The following is a 20,740-nucleotide window of genomic DNA, read 5'->3' as shown; positions in this document are numbered from 1 at the left end:
AGTGATCATGAAAACTGTCATTGTTGTAAAAACCCAACTGATTCTCGAATGTCCTTCAGGGAACCCACCTCCCCTACCTGGGCTGGCTTACACATGACTCCAGTTCCAATACTCGCTTGACTTCTAAAGATCTCCACCATCTTCTCAAGACAACTAGGACTGGACAATAAATACAACCTTGCCAGCATTGCCCAATTTTCTCAGCTGAACAAGTACAGCAATACTTGCCAATACTTCAAATCTGTTGTAAAGTAATTGAAGTTACTAAACTCCTTGGGGTGGAAATTGGGTCGCCCCTCTGTTGCGGCGTTAATCCGGGCAGAGCGGTAAATTTAGCGCCAGCAAATGGATTGCATCTGCTGCCACAAAATTCATCAGCTGGGCCCAGAGTTTGGAGTGGAGCGCTAAGGGAGGCGTTGCACACCTCTTTTAGGGCGCTGGACCGGCTGAGTAAGTGAAAATCCAGAGCTAAACAGCCATAAGAGAGGTCCCTGGGCAGGGTGGGGATGGGGGAGGGGGACCTGAAGAAAAAAACACCAAAAACATTCCCAATACATAACTCATGCCACCAGAACATAAATCGCAAAAATAAAAAACAATCACACTTACCTGAGGTCGACATTACTTACCTCACTGCAGCCGCTACAGCTTGGATCGGGCGAGATCCGAATATCGAGCCGGTCCACCACTTCCAGCGGTAATGCTCCATGCCCCTTCAAAAACAGCACCAAATGTCCTGGCAGGCCGCTGGAAGCAGGCTGCCCGTCCGGAAGCACTTACCATCGCCATTGTCGCCAGCGGGCGGCAGAAGGCCAAAAGTCCAGCTCTTTGAATACTCTGCAGTATCTTTTTGGACCACATGTCCTTGATGAAAATCTTTTATATGAGAAAGACAATTCAGAATCCCAATAAACTCTGACCTGGTTGCGAGAAGGGAACTGGAGAATCAAAATACTGTGGATGCTGGAAATCTGAAATAGGAACAGAAAATGCTGGAAATACTCAGCAGGTCAGGAAACATCTGTGGAGACAGTGTTAACATTTCAGGTCGATGACCTTTTGTCAGAACTGGGGAATCTGGACTGCAGGTCTGATTATATGCTACTCTTTCCTTAGAAGGTAAACTGGTACAAAAGGAGGATTAAAAATTATGCCTTCACAATTAATTTAAACTGTCAATCAAAAATAGATTTCAACAGCATCAAGGCATCCTTTCAAAATCCTGACCAACATGGATTCAGGACAAAGCAAAATTGAAAATGCAGTTTGCTTGACACCTTAATGGAACAATTGCAAAGGCCACAGCCCAAGTTAATGCAGTTGATAGCTTGGTGATCCGTATTGATTATTTCTGTCACCTTGGTTGGCTTGCATCCTTTAACATAAACAGATGTGCCATCACCTGCACGTTGGCCTCGGCTCAGTGGTAGCTTCTGAGTAAGAAGGTTGTGGGTTCAAACCCTACTCCAGAAATTAGTAATCTAGGCTGACACTTCATTGCAGTACTGAGGAAGTGCTGCCCAGTTGGAGGTGCTGCGTTTCAGATGAGATGTTAAGCCTGGGCCCCATCTGTTCTCAAATGGATGTGAAGGGTCCCATTGCACTATTTGAAGAATTGGAGTTCTCCCCAGTGTTCTTGCCAAATTTTATCCCGAAGCCAACATCACTAAAACCGATACAAAAGCAAAATACTGCGGATACTGGAAATCTGAAATAAAACCAAAAAAGGCTGGAAATACTCAGCAGGTCAGGCAGCATGAGTTGACGTTTCAAGTCGATGATGAAAGGTCATCGTTAACTCTGTTTCTCTCTCCACAGATGCTACCTGACCTGAGTATTTCCAGCATTTTCTGTTTTTATTTCACTGAAACACATTTTCTGATCATTTATCAGTTTTGTGATGTTGGTGGGACCTTGCTGTGCACAATTTGATGGTTGCATTTCCCTACATTACGACAGACACTGGGATGTCCTGAGGTTGTGATAGGCACACTATAAATGCAATTACATTCTTTTTTGCATCATCAATAGATTTATGTATTTCCCATCTTCTCCACATAGAAAGAAATACAGATAGATTTCCTGGAAAACAGATACAGATTATTATTTTTAAATTGTTGTAATACTGGCAAGTGACCATTCCAAAAAAATATATATTCTAGAAGTTTTTAAATCTGCAACAAAGCAGTCAAATAATATATAAGCTCCTTGAGGGATTTAAAACTGGTTGACTTAAATTTACCATAATTTAAATATTAAGATTGCTTTCTAGATATTTAAAAATGTCTGTTTTGGCAACATATTTTGCTTGCTGGTCATAACTTTGTACTTAACCACTGCAAGTGGCAGTGTGACATTACTGTTGGGGCTCTAGTTGGTTCTTGTTGTCCGAAAGCAGTTTTATATGAACGTTTGGTTTTCTAATCATGTTTATTTCAGCTGTGCAGATGGAGAAGCCTCTATTATTTTACAAGCGTGTTTGATGAAACATAGAAACATAGAAAATAGGTGCAGGATTCGGCCCTTCTAGCCTGCACCGCCATTCAATGAGTTCATGGCTGAACATTCAACTTCAGTACCCCATTCCTGCTTTCTCGCCATACCCCTTGATCCCCCTAGTAGTAAGGACCTCATCTATATCCTTTTTGAATATATTTAGTGAATTGGCCTCAACAACTTTCTGTGGTAGAGAATTCCACAGGTTCACCACTCTCTGGGTGAAGAAGTTCCTCTGCATCTCGGTCCTAAATGGCTTACCCCTTATCCTTAGACTGTGACCTCTGGTTCTGGACTTCCCCAACATTGGGAACATTCTTCCTGCATCTAACCTGTCTAACCCCGTCAGAATTTTAAATGTTTCTATGAGGTCCCCTCTCATTCTTCTGAACTCCAGTTAATACAAGCCCAGTTGATCCAGTCTTTCTTGATAGGTCAGTCCCGCCATCCCGGGAATCAGTCTGGTGAACCTTCGCTGCACTCCCTCAATAGCAAGAATGTCCTTCCTCAGGTTAGGAGACCAAAACTGTACACAATACTCCAGGTGTGGCCTCACCAAGGCCCTGTACAACTGTAGCAACACCTCCCTGCCCCTGTACTCAAATCCCCTTGCTATGAAGGCCAACATGCCATTTGCTTTCTTAACCGCCTGCTGCACCTGCATGCCAACCTTCAATGACTGACGTACCACGACACCCAGGTCTCGTTGCACCTTCCCTTTTCCTAATCTGTCACCATTCAGATAATAGTCTGTCTCTCTGTTTTTACCACCAAAGTGGATAACCTCACATTTATCCACATTATACTTCATCTGCCATGCATTTGCCCACTCACCTAACCTATCCAAGTCGCTCTGCAGCCTCACAGCATCCTCCTCGCAGCTCACACTGCCACCCAACTTAGTGTCATCCGCAAATTTGGAGATACTACATTTACTCCCCTCATCTAAATCATTAATGTACAGTGTAAACAGCTGGGGCCCCAGCACAGAACCTTGCGGTACCCCACTAGTCACTGCCTGCCATTCTGAAAAGTACCCATTTACTCCTACTCTTTGCTTCCTGTCTGACAACCAGTTCTCAATCCATGTCAGCACACTACCCCCAATCCCATGTGCTCTAACTTTGCACATCAATCTCTTGTGTGGGACCTTGTCGAACGCCTTCTGAAAGTCCAAATATACCACATCAACTGGTTCTCCCTTGTCCACTCTACTGGAAACATCCTCAAAAAATTCCAGAAGATTTGTCAAGCATGATTTCCCTTTCACAAATCCATGCTGACTTGGACCTATCATGTCACCGCTTTCCAAATGCACTGCTATGACATCCTTAATAATTGATTCCATCATTTTACCCACTACCGATGTCAGGCTGACCGGTTTATATTCCCTGTTTTCTCTCTCCCTCCTTTTTTAAAAAGTGGGGTTACATTGGCTACCCTCCACTCTATAGGAACTGATCCAGAGTCAATGGAATGTTGGAAAATGACTGTCAATGCATCCACTATTTCCAAGGCTACCTCCTTAAGTACTCTGGGATGCAGTCCATCAGGCCCTGGGGATTTATCGGCCTTCAATCCCATCAATTTCCCCAACACAATTTCCCGGCTAATAAGGATTTCCCTCAGTTCCTCCTCCTTACTAGACCCCCGACCCCTTTTATAACCGGAAGGTTGTTTGTGTCCTCCTTTGTGAATACCGAACCAAAGTACTTGTTCAATTGGTCCGCCATTTCTTTGTTCCCCGTTATGACTTCCCCTGATTCTGACTGCAGTGGACCTACGTTTGTCTTTACTAACCTTTTTCTCTTTACATATCTATAGAAAGTTTTGCAATCCGTCTTAATGTTCCCTGCAAGCTTCTTCTCATACTCCATTTTCCCTGCCCTAATCAAACCCTTTGTCCTCCTCTGCTGAGTTCTAAATTTCTCCCAGTCCCCAGGTTCGCTGCTATTTCTGGCCAATTTGTATGCCACTTCCTTGGCTTTAATACTATCCCTGATTTCCCTTGATAGCCACGGTTGAGCCACCTTCCCTTTTTTATTTTTATGCCAGACAGGAATGTACAATTGTTGTAGTTCATCCATGCGGTCTCTAAATGTCTGCCATTGCCCATCCACAGTCAACCCCTTAAGTATCATTCGCCAATCCATCCCAGCCAATTCACGCCTCATACCTTCAAAGTTAGCCTTCTTTAAATTCTGGACCATGGTCTCTGAATTAACTGTTTCATTCTCCATCCTAATGCAGAATTCCACCATATTATGGTCACTCTTCCCCAAGGGGCCTCGCACAACGAGATTGCTAATTAATCCTCTCTCATTACATAACACCCAGTCTAAGATGGCCTCCCCCCTAGTTGGTTCCTCGACATATTGGTCTAAAAAACCATCCCTTATGCACTCCAGGAAATCCTCCTCCACCTTATTGCTTCCAGTTTGGTTAGCCCAATCTATGTGCATATTAAAGTCACCCATTATAACTGCTGCACCTTTATTGCATGCACCCCTAATTTCCTGTTTGATGCCCTCCCGAACATCACCACTACTGTTTGGAGGTCTGTACACAACTCCCACTAACGTTTTTTGCCCTTTGGTGTTCTGGAGCTCTACCCATATAGATTCCACATCATCCAAGCTAATGTCCTTCCTAACTATTGCCTTAATCTCCTCCTTAACCAGCAATGCTACCCCACCTCCTTTTCCTTTTATTCTATCCTTCCTGAATGTTGAATACCCCTGGATGTTGAGTTCCCAGCCCTGATCATCCTGGAGCCATGTCTCCGTAATCCCAATCACATCATATTTGTTAACATCTATTTGCACAGTTAAATGAGGTAAAGGCCATGACATTTGAAGTGCCAGTGTTGCAAATATATCGACTATATTTGAATTTATCTAGTGGTGTTTTGAGCATTAGGTTTTTGAAATGTGTTATTTAAAGGGGCATTGTCTCTATGATGTTAGGTACCAACTGGTAAGGAAGATTGGTAATTAGATACTTTTGTTCAGGCCTGGCATCCCATAATGTGCTTGCCACTGCATGGAATCTCTCATAGCCTTTGAATGATGTAAAATTATATACAACTGTAATAAATTAAAAATGTTGTATCTGCATGCATTTGCTGCCAATTTTTTCCATTACAGATGTCAATGAATAGAACGGTTTATGTAAACTTGTCATGTTGTAATTACACTTTCCTGCCAATAGAGACACTATATCATCACCACTGGCAGGGAGGTGTATTTACAGTGTGGCAAGTTTCAATTGGCAGTTTCTATTGTAAATATGGGCACAAGAATTTATAATGGAAATATAAAAATAAGGACCTGATTATGATATGGGGACTGAATTATGTCTGTGCATACTGGTCTAATTATCCCTTGCCATTTAACCACTTCACCTAAAGACTACACTTGGTCTTGACTCTCTCTGTGCAATGTCACAGGAGACCAACTAGATTTAAGTGAAAAATTATGCTGCTTGGTAGTTTCTATTTTCCATGATTGCAGAAATGCAACTGGTGTTGACAGTAATGTCGAACAACCCCTGAGACTATTCCATTTTACAAGCTAGAGAAGATTTATAGAAAGTTGCTCGGTGAATGAGGCTCAACATGGTGAGAATTGTCTCCTCTGTCTTAAATGCACGTAGTTGATTTTCTATGACCTTAAATACAAGGTCATCATTGAGCTGGAATTCAAAATGTATTTTGTTGAGTGTTGAGTTATGTAGTAGTAGTCGTCATAATCATCGGCAGTCCCTCGGAATCAAGGAAGACCTGCTTCTACTCTTAAAATGAGTCCTTAGGTGGCTGAACAGTCCAATACGAGAACCACAGTCTCTGTCACAGGCGGGACTGATAGTCGTTGAGGGAAGGGGTGGGTGGGACTGGTTTGCTGCACGCTCTTTTCACTACCTACGCTTGATTTCTGCATGCCCTTGGCGACGAGACGCTTGTCTGAGGAACTTTGTACAGAACAATAGAAAGGCATTTTTTCTGAAAGGTTAGGTTCACAAATATGGCTATTGCTTCCTCCTTTCCTCTCGGCTCTTGCCAGGGTACTCGCACTCCTCTCGTACCTCAACTAAGTTACAGAGAAATACTAGCGTTCAAAGGCTGTTGGGCTCAACTAGTCTGTGTTGTTCATCCTCCTTGCAAGCAGTAGCATTAATCCCATGTCCCTGCCATGTTTCCATATTCCTTTACGCCCCCTGCCCACATTCCTTCTACCAGCTGTCTATTCTTAAATGTTGACATGGTCTCTGCTTCAATCACTAACTCTGGTAGTGCATGTCATAGCTGCACAGCCCTCTGCACGAAAAAAAAATCCCCTGTCCTCTGGCCTAATCTTAGATTTAATCTTGTATCTACCGTATATACTCGCGTATCCTGCGATCTCGCGTATCATGCGACCCCTAAATTTTCGTCCCCAAAACATGATTTTACCATATATCTCATGTATCATGCGAGTCACTTTTTTGAGATCGAATACAGACCTTAACATGAAACATCGAGTGGATTCTGCTGTGAAAGCTGTTCGCGAATCGAACACCGATACAGCAATCGTTCCAGCTGGCTTGACTAGCGTCGTTCGGCCACAGCCTCTACTGTGTTTGCGGGTAAAAGGAGCATGGGCTGAGATAGATGGAGCCTCTAATAATGCAGCAAACTTCAGAGGGAGTTGTGGGTGGCGGAGGTCGGGTCGCCGAGGGGGTGGGGGGGGTGAAGAGGAGGTCGGGTTGGGTCACCGGGGGGAAGCGGAGGTCGGGTTGCCGGGTTGGGGGGGAGTTGGGGGAGCGGAGGTCGGGTCGCCGGGGTAGGGAGAGCGGGGGTCAGGTCGGATCCGGTCCGGTCTCTTTCCTCCCCCCCCCCCCCCCCCCCCCCCCCGACCTCTGCGACTCTCTCTCCCCCCCCCCGACCTCCGCGACTCTCTCTCATCCCCCCCCGATACAGTACAAGCGACAATTGAGGCTGCAATCCAGCCCAGGAGATACCTGCCGAGATTCAGCGTGGATACGGTCTGCTTAACAGCCTAATCTTGGCCAGCACTTCACACCCGCAAATTTTGTATCTCGCGTATCATGCGACCCCCCAAATTTAGGTTACAATTTAGGTCTTCAAAAGTCGCATGATACGCGAGTATATACGGTATATCCTCCCATTCTAGACCCCTCAACCAATTGGAACCAGCCTATCTATCTTACCTGTCCCATCTTTATAATTCTAAACACTTTTATCGAATCACCTTGTATTCTAATGAAAACAGCGAAGTGTATCTTTGCAATTGTATTTCTTCTTACGAGGTAACATCCTAATAAATCAGTGTTGTACCATCTATATTACCTCGCCATCCTTCCAAAAGTGCAAAGGCCAAAACTGCACACAGTAATTCAATTATGACCTTAAATAAAATGGATATGGATTCATCATGACAAGTTCTCTTGTATGAGTGAATGTTGGTAGGCCATTTAATCAAGAGGAGGAGAGGGTATAAAAAGGCTGAACCTGATTCTGTACTCGTGTCCATCTCTCCACAAAAGTACTTGCACAAAAGCTTAACGTACTTGTAGCGTAAAGTTGAGTTACAGGTTCTAGTTTTTGGTCAATCTTCCCCTTTGGGCATGAGATCAGAACTGTTCATGAAGCATGATGAATTACAGTTATGTTGATAGACTGGAGAAGCTGGGGTTGTTCTGCCTGGAGCAGAGAAGATTTGATAGAGATTTTTGAAATCATGAGGGTTTAGACAGAGTAGATAAAGAGAAACTGTTCCCATTGGCAGAAGGGTCGAGAACCAAAGAACACAGTTTTAAGATGATTGGCAGAATATCCAAAAACAACATAAGGAAAAACTTTTTTACGCAGCGAGTTGGTTAGGATCTGGAATGCACTGCCATGAAAGGGTGATGGAAGCAAATTCAGTAGTGGCTTTCAAAAGGGAATTGGATATGTACCTGACGGGGAAAATAAATTGCAGGGCTACCGGGATAGGGCGGGGGAGTGGGACTAGCTGAATTGTTCTTGCAGAGAGAATGGCCTCCTTCTGTGCTGTAACAATTCTATGATTCTTTGCTTTCTTGATTTTTCTCCCTAAAATATATCAATTCTACTTTCCCCACTTTTTTCCCTTTATCCAACTTAAAGCACCTTGACCTAGAAATGTAATTGCCCGTTTCCAGCTGAGAAAGAGGGGCGTAAGGGTGCAATATGATAAACAGTGCACACATGCTCATCCCGTGCCAGAAATGCACCGCCTGCCATAGTGGATCATTGGCACCAAGGACGAGTGCCAAAAGCATTCAAAAACATCATTACCATATTTAAAGAGTCCTATGTTTGTTGTAAGGCCCTTTTGTGAAATTGGCCTGACTCGGCACATGGTTCAGTGCAAATTTATTGTAGTTTTAAAATGTGCTGAGGTTTGTCACCAGTATTTTCTCAAGGATTTAGGTGAATTTCCTCAATGTGATCACAAATGGATATTGGGTGGTTAGCTTTGTCTTTAATAACAGCACCCCCACTCCCACACACACACTATTTGTTTGAGGGAAGTCCTGTGCTAAAGGGTTAACTTTGTACTATTTAAAGTGCAGCATATGCCATAATTAAATTTAAAGATAGCACATGTTTGCAGATCTTTTTTTTGCTTTCTTGGTTTTTTTAAGTCTGTAGTCCACAAAATTGAGTGTACAATTAAAGCAGTGGGCGCTGTTAAGGATTGTTTATACCAAAATGTGTTGCGTACTGTTTAATTGACTACATTTTATTGTCACCCTCACTTTGCTAAGCAAACAGGAATTCCATATTGCTAACAGGAAATACCAAAGAAATGCTGCGATGACTAGTGTTATTTGCTGTAGTTTGACAGCTGCATTACAAAATGTAATGGAAGTTAACTTTCCCCCCCTCCCCACTCCCAGTCCAAAAACAATTGTGCCACCAATATTCAGGATTTCTCTCTCAAATAATATGAATTCCACAATGGAGTAATTTGACTTCCAAAATTAAATTAAAACAGTGGTTCATTGGATCATAAATGAATAGCACCACAGAATGGAGGGATGTAGATTTAATTTTCCCCTCCTCTTCCGCATGCCTGTATTTGCAGTCTCGGTCAGACTGCTCTGGGAAAGTACCTCCTTCACCAGAGTGGTGGGTAGAGAGGTCTGAGGGAGAGTATTATGTGTTGAATGGTTCGAGAACGCCAGTCGCAGGAGGAAAAAGGAGGGTGGATGAAATCGTGGGATTTTAAGCTCTTTAAATAATTAATAAATAAATATATTTGAAAATGCATTCTAAGGTTCCTATGATTTGAAAAAATATATATTTTTGTCCCTGCACAAACAATCTTTTAATGGCCTGTTAGATCTCTTAATTTCCAATGAAATACGATCTCCGATTGTAGTTTTAATTTCTTTATTTTTGGCAGAGAGCAACAACAAGCTTCTTGGCTTTAAGCCAGGTCTTTGTCCTTCTGAGACCACATGGTCAAAATGGCTGTACTTATACCTGGATCAATTTACAGAAAAGAACTCTCCTTCTTTGACCTTATTGGCTCAATTAATAGTCTTTTAACCTTTTAATTGGCTCGCTACCCAAGGGTCCTAAAATGTCAAGTTGATTGATGACTTAATGCAACATGCTGAACTGCATGTAGCAGCCTTGACTTGGGGGTCTGTGAATTTTCACAGTCTGTCTAAATGCAGCCTGTTTGAATTCTCTATCATGGCCTTTCTGGATGAGATTGCTCATATGTAGCAAACTCTGATAGATTTCTGTTGTGAATTTGTGCCCCGCGTTCAAACTGTCCAAACTCATTTTATATGGGAACTAGTGGAGATTGTTGTCACAGGTTTCAAGTGCGTTCAAACTGCAATTTCAGAACTGAAAAACAGGGTATGAATCCATTGGGCTGAATTTTCAGGCCCCCCGCCCACATGAAATGGGGCGGTAGCAACCTAAAAATGGAATGCAAAAATTTGTCGTGTAGTTTTCTTTGTCTTTTTTTACTGAGGTCCTCTGAGTAGGTGACCCGAGCAGCTACCTGAAGAAAGCACCCAGCTGATTGCAATAATTAAATTGGGGCCCTGTGACATCAAAATAGGACCCCGATGCCATTCTTGGGCTGAACTGGATGGAATTTGCAGTGCGGAGCCTAAAGGCAAGTCGGATTTTACTTTTGTGGGGCCAGGAGTGCATCTCCAGGTTAGACATCCAGCCTGGACTGCTGCTGCTCCAGCTGCTGTCCACAGACCTGTCATCTTTGGGTTCAGAGTCCGGCTGGCCGTCTACCCCGAAACACTCGCACTTCAGCCGCAGCCCTGCTGGTCTGAGCCTCCTGCCTGAACAACCAGCCAGCCAAAGTCCAGTTGGGGAGGGAATATCCACCCCAATGTATGGTATAGTCCCCTTGGTCATTGTTTGTGTTAAAGTTGTTTAATACTTGCTTGAAGTACAGCAACAAAGTTGGCACAGCACTTTTGGGGGGGTGGGGTGGGGGAATGATGGATAAACATTCTTGGGGAAACCGGTCAACAACAAGAAAAATGAAGGAAACTAAGCAAAGCTTCAAGCAGTTGGATAAATCTAAATTCCTTTCATAGTTGATTGCAGTAGTGGGCTTTAGTACTTTTGACAAAATAAGCATATGAAGAGATTGGTGCACCGAATTAACTTGCTTTACTTATCACAAAATATAATGTGGTCCAATGTGTACTGGAATCAAACATGTATTTGTTAAAAATAAAGAAAATGGTTACTTTTTAATGTAATTAAAAGACACATTATATGTAGTCATTTCTAGTGTAAACTGTTTGCAGGAGGCCCCGCAAGGATTGTGAATGGTGCGTTCATGGTACTGAAGGGTCATCGCTCCATCGTAAATCAAGTGCGCTTCAACCCTCATTCATACATGATCTGCTCATCGGGAGTGGAAAAGATTATCAAGGTATGTTGTACCATCGCAAGAGTTTGACACTGGCTGCATTTAGATTTCAGCCACTTGGCCATCTGTCTACACTGAGCCGTATACACTGAGACTACATCATTTGAAGATGTCCATTTAAAAAAAAACAGAAATGGAAAATCTTGAATATAGCTAGTATCTTGGACAATAAATCTTGTTGGTACTGGCACTTGCCCAGTTCACGGTAATTATACTTTATTTTACACATCTCATGGACAAAAACCGTTCTGGTGTCCAGATTTAGCAGTATGTACATCAACATAGGCAGTTTATTCAGCAACACTCTTCCTGTTCCTACATTAATTTGTTTTAATCTTTGGGCAGTTCGGCATGTATCTTAGCATGCAGTCCAAAAACGTAACCATCTTGACTATGTTTATGTGTGTCTCCAGTGTGCGAGTAAAATCTGTTCTTAAAGATTTTGCACTCCAGTATTTACGTAATGCCTATGAAATTAATTGATCTTTTGCTCTCCTCTTTCCTATACCACAGAGTAGTTAATAGGGAACGAAAAGAATTGCAAGAGACCTGGCCATTCAGCATATTTTTGATGCCATGACAGTACTGTATGCAAGCTGCTTCTTTGGGCTACCCCATTCGTTCATTCTCCTGTCAGCAAAGGCTCCAGTTTCTGTTGCTCTGCATTGGAGAAAGCAGTGTAATTTAATGTCTACTGCTACGTTTTCAGGGAGCTGATCTCAAAGTTTTTTTTTGGTTTTGAGAAACGCTATTTGAGGTGCCAAGTTTGACGCTTGTACTTTGCATCATTATCAGTATTTCCACAAGGCGATGCAGTATTTTCAGTAGGCCACTGAGCCTCCTTGGAGTCATAATAGCTATGACTGCTATTTGTTGCCATCAACATGTTCTATCTTCGAGAGAATTTTACTTTGATGCTTTGTGAAGATTCAAGTGAATGCATCTCATACAATTGGAAAAATGAACTTGAAAGAGTGTTGGACATCAACACAAAGCTGTATATTCACCTCTTACTAGGAAAGGACACAGGGAACCTTTGACTCATCAACATTCTACGAAAGAAGTGCTCCCACAAACCTAGCCTCTCTGGAGAGAAGGGCCAAATGGTGGAGGGAGCAGGCTGTGTCAATGTGGGAGCGACGGCAGGATCTGATTGAGGCAGGAATTCAGGGCCTTGTTTTTTTTTTAAATCTTTAAATCAAAAAAAATTAGGAAGTGTGCAGAGATCTATGACTTATGGTATGCTAGCAGACTTCTCCTGCAACTGCACAGTGTGATGGGGAAAAGTCTTCCATGATGTAAATATGATGCTTGATGGAAATGCTGTAAACAAAACTTTTAATATGATAGAAAGAACTTGCATTTATGCATCACCTTTTAAATCCTCCAGACATCCCAAGGTACTTCATGGTGATGTTGGTTGTAGGATGAATGTTAAAACAAGGACACTTTGAGAACACCCTATCTCTTCTTTAAATGGGTCATCAGTTTCATGTCTCATCCAAATAGCGGCACCTTCAACAATGTAGAATTCTCTCCTAATAGCTCCTCCTTTGGCTCAGAGTCTATTTTTGTCGAAATAAGACTGTGAACTGCCTTGGTACATTAAAGGAGCTGTATAAATGAAAGCCACTGTTGTAGATTATTTGCTGACGTCCTGTGCTGATGCTTGAACCCATACTCACTGAGGTGCAAACACTGAGCCAAGCTGACACTAAACCCAATCATTTAATGGTTGTTAACCCAACCTTGGTTCAGTATCAACCAATTACAGCTCACTCATTGTCTGCCTCAATTACCCTTTAAAACAATATTCGAAGAGAATATTGTTAGCATTCTTGAAACACTGGGTATTATATAAACAAACCTAATGGATATTTAATCATTCATCATAATTTCTCAATAGGGCTGAGATGGTGAGACACTTTCTTTTAATAAATTTCTATTTAATTTTACAGCAATGGTCAAAGGTTTGCACTTTAAGGGGATTGGTTTTGTTTTATAGAAACATAGAAACTTGCAGCGCAGGAGGCGGCCATTTCGGCCCATTGTGTCCACGCTGGCCGACAAAGAGCGCACGGCCCTTGGTCAGCAGCCCTAAAGGTTACATATAAACCTATGAACAATGACAGAAAGGCCAAGAGCACCCAGCCCAACCAGTCAACCAGTCTGCCTCACACAACTGCGGCACCCCTTCTATTGAAACATTCTACACTCTTCCCCAACCAAAGCTATGTGATCTCCTGGGAGAGGCAAAAACCAGATTTAAAAACCCAGGCCAATTTGGGGAGAAAAAAATTGGGAAAATTCCTCTCTGACCCGTCCAGGCAATCGAAACTAGTCCAGGAGATCACCCTGGCCGTATTCGATTCCCTGCAGTACTTACCATTATATCTGCGCAGTCCAACAAAAGGTCATCCAGTCTAATCCCAATTACCCTGCTGGTTACGGCACATTAAGTGCCCATCCAACCATCTCCTGAAAGTGGTGAGGGTTTCTGCATCCACCACTCTTCAAGGCAGCGAGTTCCAGATCCCCACAATCCTCTGCGTAAAGAAGCCCCCCACTCAAATCCCCTCTAAACCTTCCACCAACCACCTTAAAACTATGCCCCCTCGTAATAGACCCCTCCACCAATGGAAATAGACCCTTACTATCCACTATGTCCAGGCCCCTCAATATTTTGTACACCTCGATGAGGTCGCCTCTCAACCTCCTCTGTTCCAATGAGAACAATCCCAGCTTATCCAATCTGTCCTCATAACTTAAGATTCTCCATTCCAGGCAGCATCCTAGTAAATCTCCTCTGCACCCTCTCTCGTGCAATCACGTCCTTCCTATAATAAGGCAACCAGAACTGCACACAGTACTCCAGTTGTGGCCTAACCAAAATATTATACAATTTAAGCATAACCTCCCTGCTCTTGTATCCTATGCCTCGGCCAATAAAGGCAAGCATTCCGTATGCTTTCTTAACCACCTTATCCACCTGGCCTGCTACTTTCAGGGATCTGTGGACAAGCACTTTGTGATGGGTTCTGAACCAACCTAAAGGAGTAAACCTTTCCAAGACATACTAGCTCATTATTATTGTCGTAAAATATTGATTACACGGTGACACAGGAAACCACACAGCTCAGACACTACTGCATTTACCAAGTTAATGTTGGCATTGTATAAACATTATACTGCAGATGTGATCTGTGACTCATGGAGTGCACTTGAATTCAACTTTCTTTCCAAGGTCATAGATTCCTCACAAACCTTAAAAGCTTGACTGCCTCGGTGTGTGAGAGATTGGGTGGCATAGTGGTTTAGAATGCTGGCATTTGTCCTTTGAGAATTGGTCTTAAGTCCAGCGAGGCTGCTTGGAGATGTCCTAGGGGAAATTAGTCAGTTCCTGGTGGGTATTGGCTGATGGTACAATGCGGAATTAAATTGTCAATTTCGCTCAAGAGTCCACAAAGATAGATGATAATTGTGATGTATTTTGTAGCACATGATCGATGTTATTCAGAATCTTGATATACAAATCACGGTGTATTTTTAATTAAAATATAGAATAAATGCCTACACATCAGTGACTGCATTTGAAAAGTAAAGCACTTTGGAATGTTGGGGGGACATGAATGACACTAAATAAATGCAAGTTCTTTCTCACTGTACTAGGTCCTTTTATTCTGTGCAATGCCAGATGTTGCCCGTAGGTGGACGAGAGAGATGCTTTTGTATGTTAAGCTGGTGATTGATAGTTGCCTTACTTTGCAAACCTGCGGTGGTGTCCTCTCGCAGGTCAGGGTGGCCCACAATGTTGCAGGGCCCACGCTCCATCTCTTATACTCCCAAACTGCGGTGGTATCCTGCAACATCATGGGCACCCCGACCTGCGAGAGGACATCACCACAGATCAGGAGTGTAAGAGCATACCACTACAACTTCCAGCGCGAGCCGTTCCAAGTGTGCGACAGCTTCGAGGTGAGCGACTAGGTGACGTCATCAAAATGGTTGAGGCGGAGGAGCGACATGAGATTGTGGTGGAGCTGCGGCAAATGTTTTGTGGCGGAGGAGTGGTGATAGATCATGGCGGAGGTGTGGCAAATGAGGGTACGGGGCCCAGAAGAGCCGAGGGCCTGGAGCAACACGGGCCAGCCCACACTGCGATATGTGTGCGCACTAGGTCCATGCAGCAGAGCAGGTCTTCAGTCGTCCTGGTTAACCCTTGCCACTGTCAAGTCCGTGTGGTGGCTGATGTGCAACGGACACCACACGTTTTTTTTTAAATACACACACAGGCATCTTCCACCCCTAGAGCTCAGGACTGGAATATTGGGTCCTTCATTGAAACATCTGTGAACTCCTTCCTTTTGGTGTGGAAGCAAGTCATCCTCATTCGAGGGACTGCCTATGATGATGATGACTTTGCAAACCAAAGACCTCGCTGCTGTATGTATATTTGTTGTAATTGTAGACCCATGGTGCTCTTTTGAGTTTGGGGTGAACATTTTGTTGGGCCAGAGCTTCACTCTGCAACTAGTTCTGTTCTATCTGACCCAGGATTGCTTACTGCAGATAAAGAGTATCTGAAGTGGTAAGATGTTCCATTCTCTAGAGTAAAGATCCCTCAATTTGATGAAAACAAAATTGTACCAGTTTTCTTTTTCCAATAATGTTTGTGATAAACTTACAGACCAACCAATATTACATTTTTAAGTTTCTATATTCCCCTACTCAAACAATCTTTTATTTTGTTGTAACTATTTCAAAGAATATAGTCTGTTTTTTCCATCCATGTGCGCATATATTGTAACACAGCCACATGCAATCTTTATGTAACCAAAATACTGTATATGTGACTAGAAAAGTTCAAGAATCAATAAAATCCACTACAATGAAATTGTACTATAATAACCATTGCGAATCTAAACCATTTGTGAAACTTGTGCTTTCCCTGCTATCTCAGCAGCAATGCAGGCTGCCTTTGCTCTGCTCACTGAATCCCCTCCACTTCCGTCACCACCTTTTTTAAAAAAAAAATCTTCTCCAGACCCATGTTTTGGACCAAGCCTTCAGCCAACCCTCCTCACCTCTCCCTCCAAGGCTCAGCATTGTTCCCTAAATTCTTTCAATTTTCAAGGGTGCATTCTTTATGTTAAAGGTGCTATATTAAAGCAAGTTGGTGATGGTGTTGGTATTGTTGAAATGCTCCAGCAAGATTGTGACAAAACTGAGCACTAATAGAAAAGATCTTCAGTTTGGATTTAATCACATATACTTTATCACAAGACAGGTTCTTGTACATTGTTCACTCGATGACCTAGACGATTGCAGTATAAATGCAAAGCTCAGTTTTAAAGTTTGGCTTAAAATTCACCCACCTTTAGTCTCAAATTCCGTAAGGATTATTTATATTTGTTTTGACAAGGTTGCATGAAAACTGTAAATTTTAATTTCAGAGCATTAAATTAGAAAATCTGAAAATAGTTATGTCTGATTTATGTTTTTTGTCCTTTTAATCTAGTTCAGAATAATATCCTTGCAGGAAAATTGATGTAACTGTAAACACTAAATATTTTTGTGTTTTCTTAATGCAGGTATGGAGTCCATACCTTCAACCAAATTGTGCTGAAGACCTAGAAGGAGACGGGGAAGATGACACCCGCAATCTTTATACTCACGAAGAGTACATTAGCCTGGTCTTAAACAGTGGGAGTGGTTTGTCTCATGATTATGCTAATCAGTCAGTTCAGGAAGATCCACGAATGATGGCTTTCTTTGATTCTCTTGTACGGCGTGAGATTGAGGGTTGGAGTTCTGACTCTGACAGTGACCTGAGTGAGAGTACAATTCTTCAGCTACATGCAGGGGCTAGTGAACGATCAGGATACAGTGATTCTGAATCTTCTGCTTCCTTACCACTGTCACCTCAGCAAGGTGATGATTCAGATGAGGCAGTATACACTCTGGACCGACAGACGCTGTCCAATACTTCTGCAACCAGGGAAGACCTACGGTCTCGTCAACAGAGGTTGTCTGCACTCAGGCGCTATCAAGACAAGCGGCTTCTAACTCTTTCTAATGACTCTGATTCTTCAGAAAACAACTATCAACAAGTAAATACGGACTCGGATACAGATCCTGTGATGAGGCCTCGATCTCCGAGCCCAGAGGCAAATGATTCCAGTAGTTCCAGTAGCAATGGTCGGCGGCGCGCATCTACACGCCAAAGAAATGCTTCAAGAGCCAAGCAAAAACTCCGTAGGGAAAAAAGGAATACTTCACAACTTAAAAATGTGAAACAATGTCGTACTGAGGATAATCGCAACTATTCTCAAGTACATGGTGGTGACCATTCTTCTTCAGCTTCATCTTCACCAGAAAGAAGCAGTACGGAGTTTGATAGTAGAGGAAGAGTGTCTCCTTGCTCAGGCAGTGAGTCTGAGGTCAGAAAGGTTTATAAGGCCTACAGCAAGATCCAAAATACCTTCAAGTCACAATTGAAATCAAAAGGAGGCTCCATGACATTTTTGTCACTGGCGGATATGCCGGAGACAAGTGAGAGAGGCTGTTCATTTAGTACCTTAGCCCAAGAAAATGATGCTGCAAGAAAAGGTGCAGCGGTATCTCATCACAGACTTAGAGAGGAAAGACGTTTAGATGAACATAATGCCGAAAGCACCAGCTCAGCAAGTTATACACACATACAGGCAAAGAGCAAGCATTCAGTCTTGCTCAGTCATGAATGCAGTACTGTAACACCTGTGAAGGAAATGACATCTGGAGAGCAAGAACATGCTGTCGAAGATGTCCCCAGTAGCTGTACTGAACATTGTTACGAGGCCAAAAAGGTTAATGGCAAATCAGTCTGTGTTGGAAACAACAGTAACCTAACTAACCAGTGTCAAGCATTTGGCAGCCAGGCACAAGAACTGTGTGGTCACACAGAGGTATTGGAATGTGTGAATACCCAAAATGTACAGCAGATAGCCAGAGAAGAACCTGGTCAGGAATTTATTAAATCTGCACCATCTCCAGCAATCCCTTTTGCAGAAATCCATTCAGCTGGTGCAAGAAGTAATTCTGATGATTGTTACAGAGACCACATTGATAAATCTAAAACCAGGACTTGTGATGTGGAAGAAAGGTGTTCAGAGGCTTCCTGCAACAATCACAACAATGGGCTTTTTGATAAGCAATGCGCAGGGCACTGTGAACAGACTTGCCCAGAGCAGGAGGATTCAGCAGTAGCTTCCAAGTCTGAAGCTGGTAACTATGTACAGGTAGCCTCATTGCATCACAAGGAAGACTGTTCCCAGTCTGGGATAAATGAGCATTCAGAATGTACTAAGAATGGGATAGCAGCCAAACAAAACATTTTTGATTGTCCCCAAGGGACCCTGTCACCAGCTGAGACTGGCCAGCCTTCTGGAGGGTTAAAAAGGTTGCGAAAAGAGCTGGATCCCGACTACTCGCCAGCTGAGAAGAAACAGAAGACATGATATGATTTGCACTTGTCTCAAACCAGTGCCTCGTAATGTCACTGATGAAAGCATTTAACTAGAACTCCACAGACACTGGTCTGAAAAAGTGAGAGTTTTTGTTAACAATTATGTAAATAAGTCAATTTCTTGAAGAAATGCTAATACAGAAATTTGTAGAATGTGTATGATAATGGTATATAAAATACAAATTATTTGGAGTGATTCTAACTTTGGATTCAGATATCCAATTTGTCTCGGAGGATTTGTAATTCTTCTGTTTAAGTATTCATTATGCCAAGCAAAGGTTTATGGTGCATTTGGTCTCTCAAATAGGTCATATTATTACAAAGCTTCCCCTAATATCAACTTGGAAAAGATGAGCAAATTTATATATGTGCGCAGATATTGAATTTCAAATATTCAAGCCCATGGAATAACAATAATTGAACAGATAAAGACTTTTTGAAATCTAACACTTTATAGTTCTTGAGGTTTTTTTTGTCTTATTTTAAATTGCCACCTTTGTATGGTAGCCTTTTATTCATGCGAGGGGTACAGTTTGATTCTTAAGGAAAAATGTTTAACATGTTGGTTGTGTATGTGGAACACGGTGATCTGTTGATGAAGAAGCGAGTTAGACTTAAAACAATGGTCAGGAATAAAATTTTGTGTTTTGCGTTTAATTTCTTCATGAGAATTATTTGAAACACAACACTTCTAGTGGGTACATGGTCAGCTATTGCTTTCCTCAAATGACAGAAATAAATATTGCCATTTGCAATCCCTTTTGTGTCTTGCTGCATTCCTGCATCCACACTGTTCTCCAGCTGAGAAGATAAAGTAGTATTTTACAGGCACAGGTAGATTTTTGAATGTTAATTTGAACCACAATCCCTATCATGGAGGTTGAGGAGTTTGCATTTTATAGTGTTTTTATTTGGAGGAAGGAAAGAAGGGAAATGATCAACCCGTGGTCTAGTTCAATGATGTCATCTTTCAGCCAAATGGACAGTATGGATTGAGCAATAAATATCTCCACGACTGCTCTTCTTTGTCGATAGGATACATATCCTGGCAGAGTAGGAAAGGTTTCTTTGACAACCTATATATCTTGGATGTTAAAGTCTTTCATTCTCCAGCACACTATTGATGCAAGCAAAATTTTAATCAGGTGAGAGAAATGGAAAAATACACAGTGGTGCAGTAGGAGATGCTTGTCTGAGGTTAGAGTTAAGGCACACTTCTTGGGCAGAATAGAAAGTTCATTTAATCAGCATTCAGCCAATGCAAGAGTAAATTGGCAAGAAATATAAGAACAGATTATAAGAGCTTCTACAAGTATGTAAAAAGGAAGAGACTATCAAAAGCAAGCGTTGGTCCCTCAGAGGCTGAGACAGGAGAACTTATATTGGGGAACAAGGAAATGGCAGTGACCTGAAATAAATATTTTGTATCTGTCTTCTGAAGTCACAAAATGTATACCAAAATTAATGGAGAACCAAGGGGTTAATGAGAGTGAGGAACTTAAAATAATTATCAATGGAGAAAAAGTACTTGGGGAGACTATTGGGACTAAAAGCTGACAAATTCCCTGGATCTGATGGCCTGTATCATAGGGTTCAACAATAGGTGGCTGCAGAGATGATGGGTGCATTGGTTGTGATCTTCAAAATTCCCTAGATTCTGGAAAGGTCCCAATGGATTTGAAGGTAGTTAATGTAACCCCGCTATTCAAAAAAGGAGGGAGAGAGAAAACAGGCCAGTTAGCCTGACATCATTATTGGAAAAATGCTGAAATCCATTATTAAGGAAGTGGTA

General features: G+C 42.3%; 1 protein-coding gene across 1 annotated transcript in view; it reads left to right on the top strand.

The window, feature by feature from the left end:
• Window positions 1-19,703, top strand: part of dcaf5 (ddb1 and cul4 associated factor 5) — a 146,074-nt gene extending 126,371 nt beyond the window's left edge. Inside the window, exons 8-9 of the mRNA XM_070878922.1 lie at window positions 11,320-11,447; window positions 17,036-19,703. Of these exons, the coding sequence (XP_070735023.1) occupies window positions 11,320-11,447; window positions 17,036-18,940 (2,033 nt within the window). The 3' untranslated portion in view covers window positions 18,941-19,703. The remainder of the gene's footprint in view (window positions 1-11,319; window positions 11,448-17,035) is intronic.
• Window positions 19,704-20,740: the final 1,037 nt, after the last annotated feature.

The sequence above is a fragment of the Pristiophorus japonicus genome, chromosome 4, assembly GCF_044704955.1.
Source record: "Pristiophorus japonicus isolate sPriJap1 chromosome 4, sPriJap1.hap1, whole genome shotgun sequence".
In the NCBI taxonomy this organism is placed as follows: domain Eukaryota; kingdom Metazoa; phylum Chordata; class Chondrichthyes; family Pristiophoridae; genus Pristiophorus; species Pristiophorus japonicus.
Note: the sequence above shows the minus strand (reverse complement) of the source record. Positions and strands in the feature narration are given on the sequence as shown.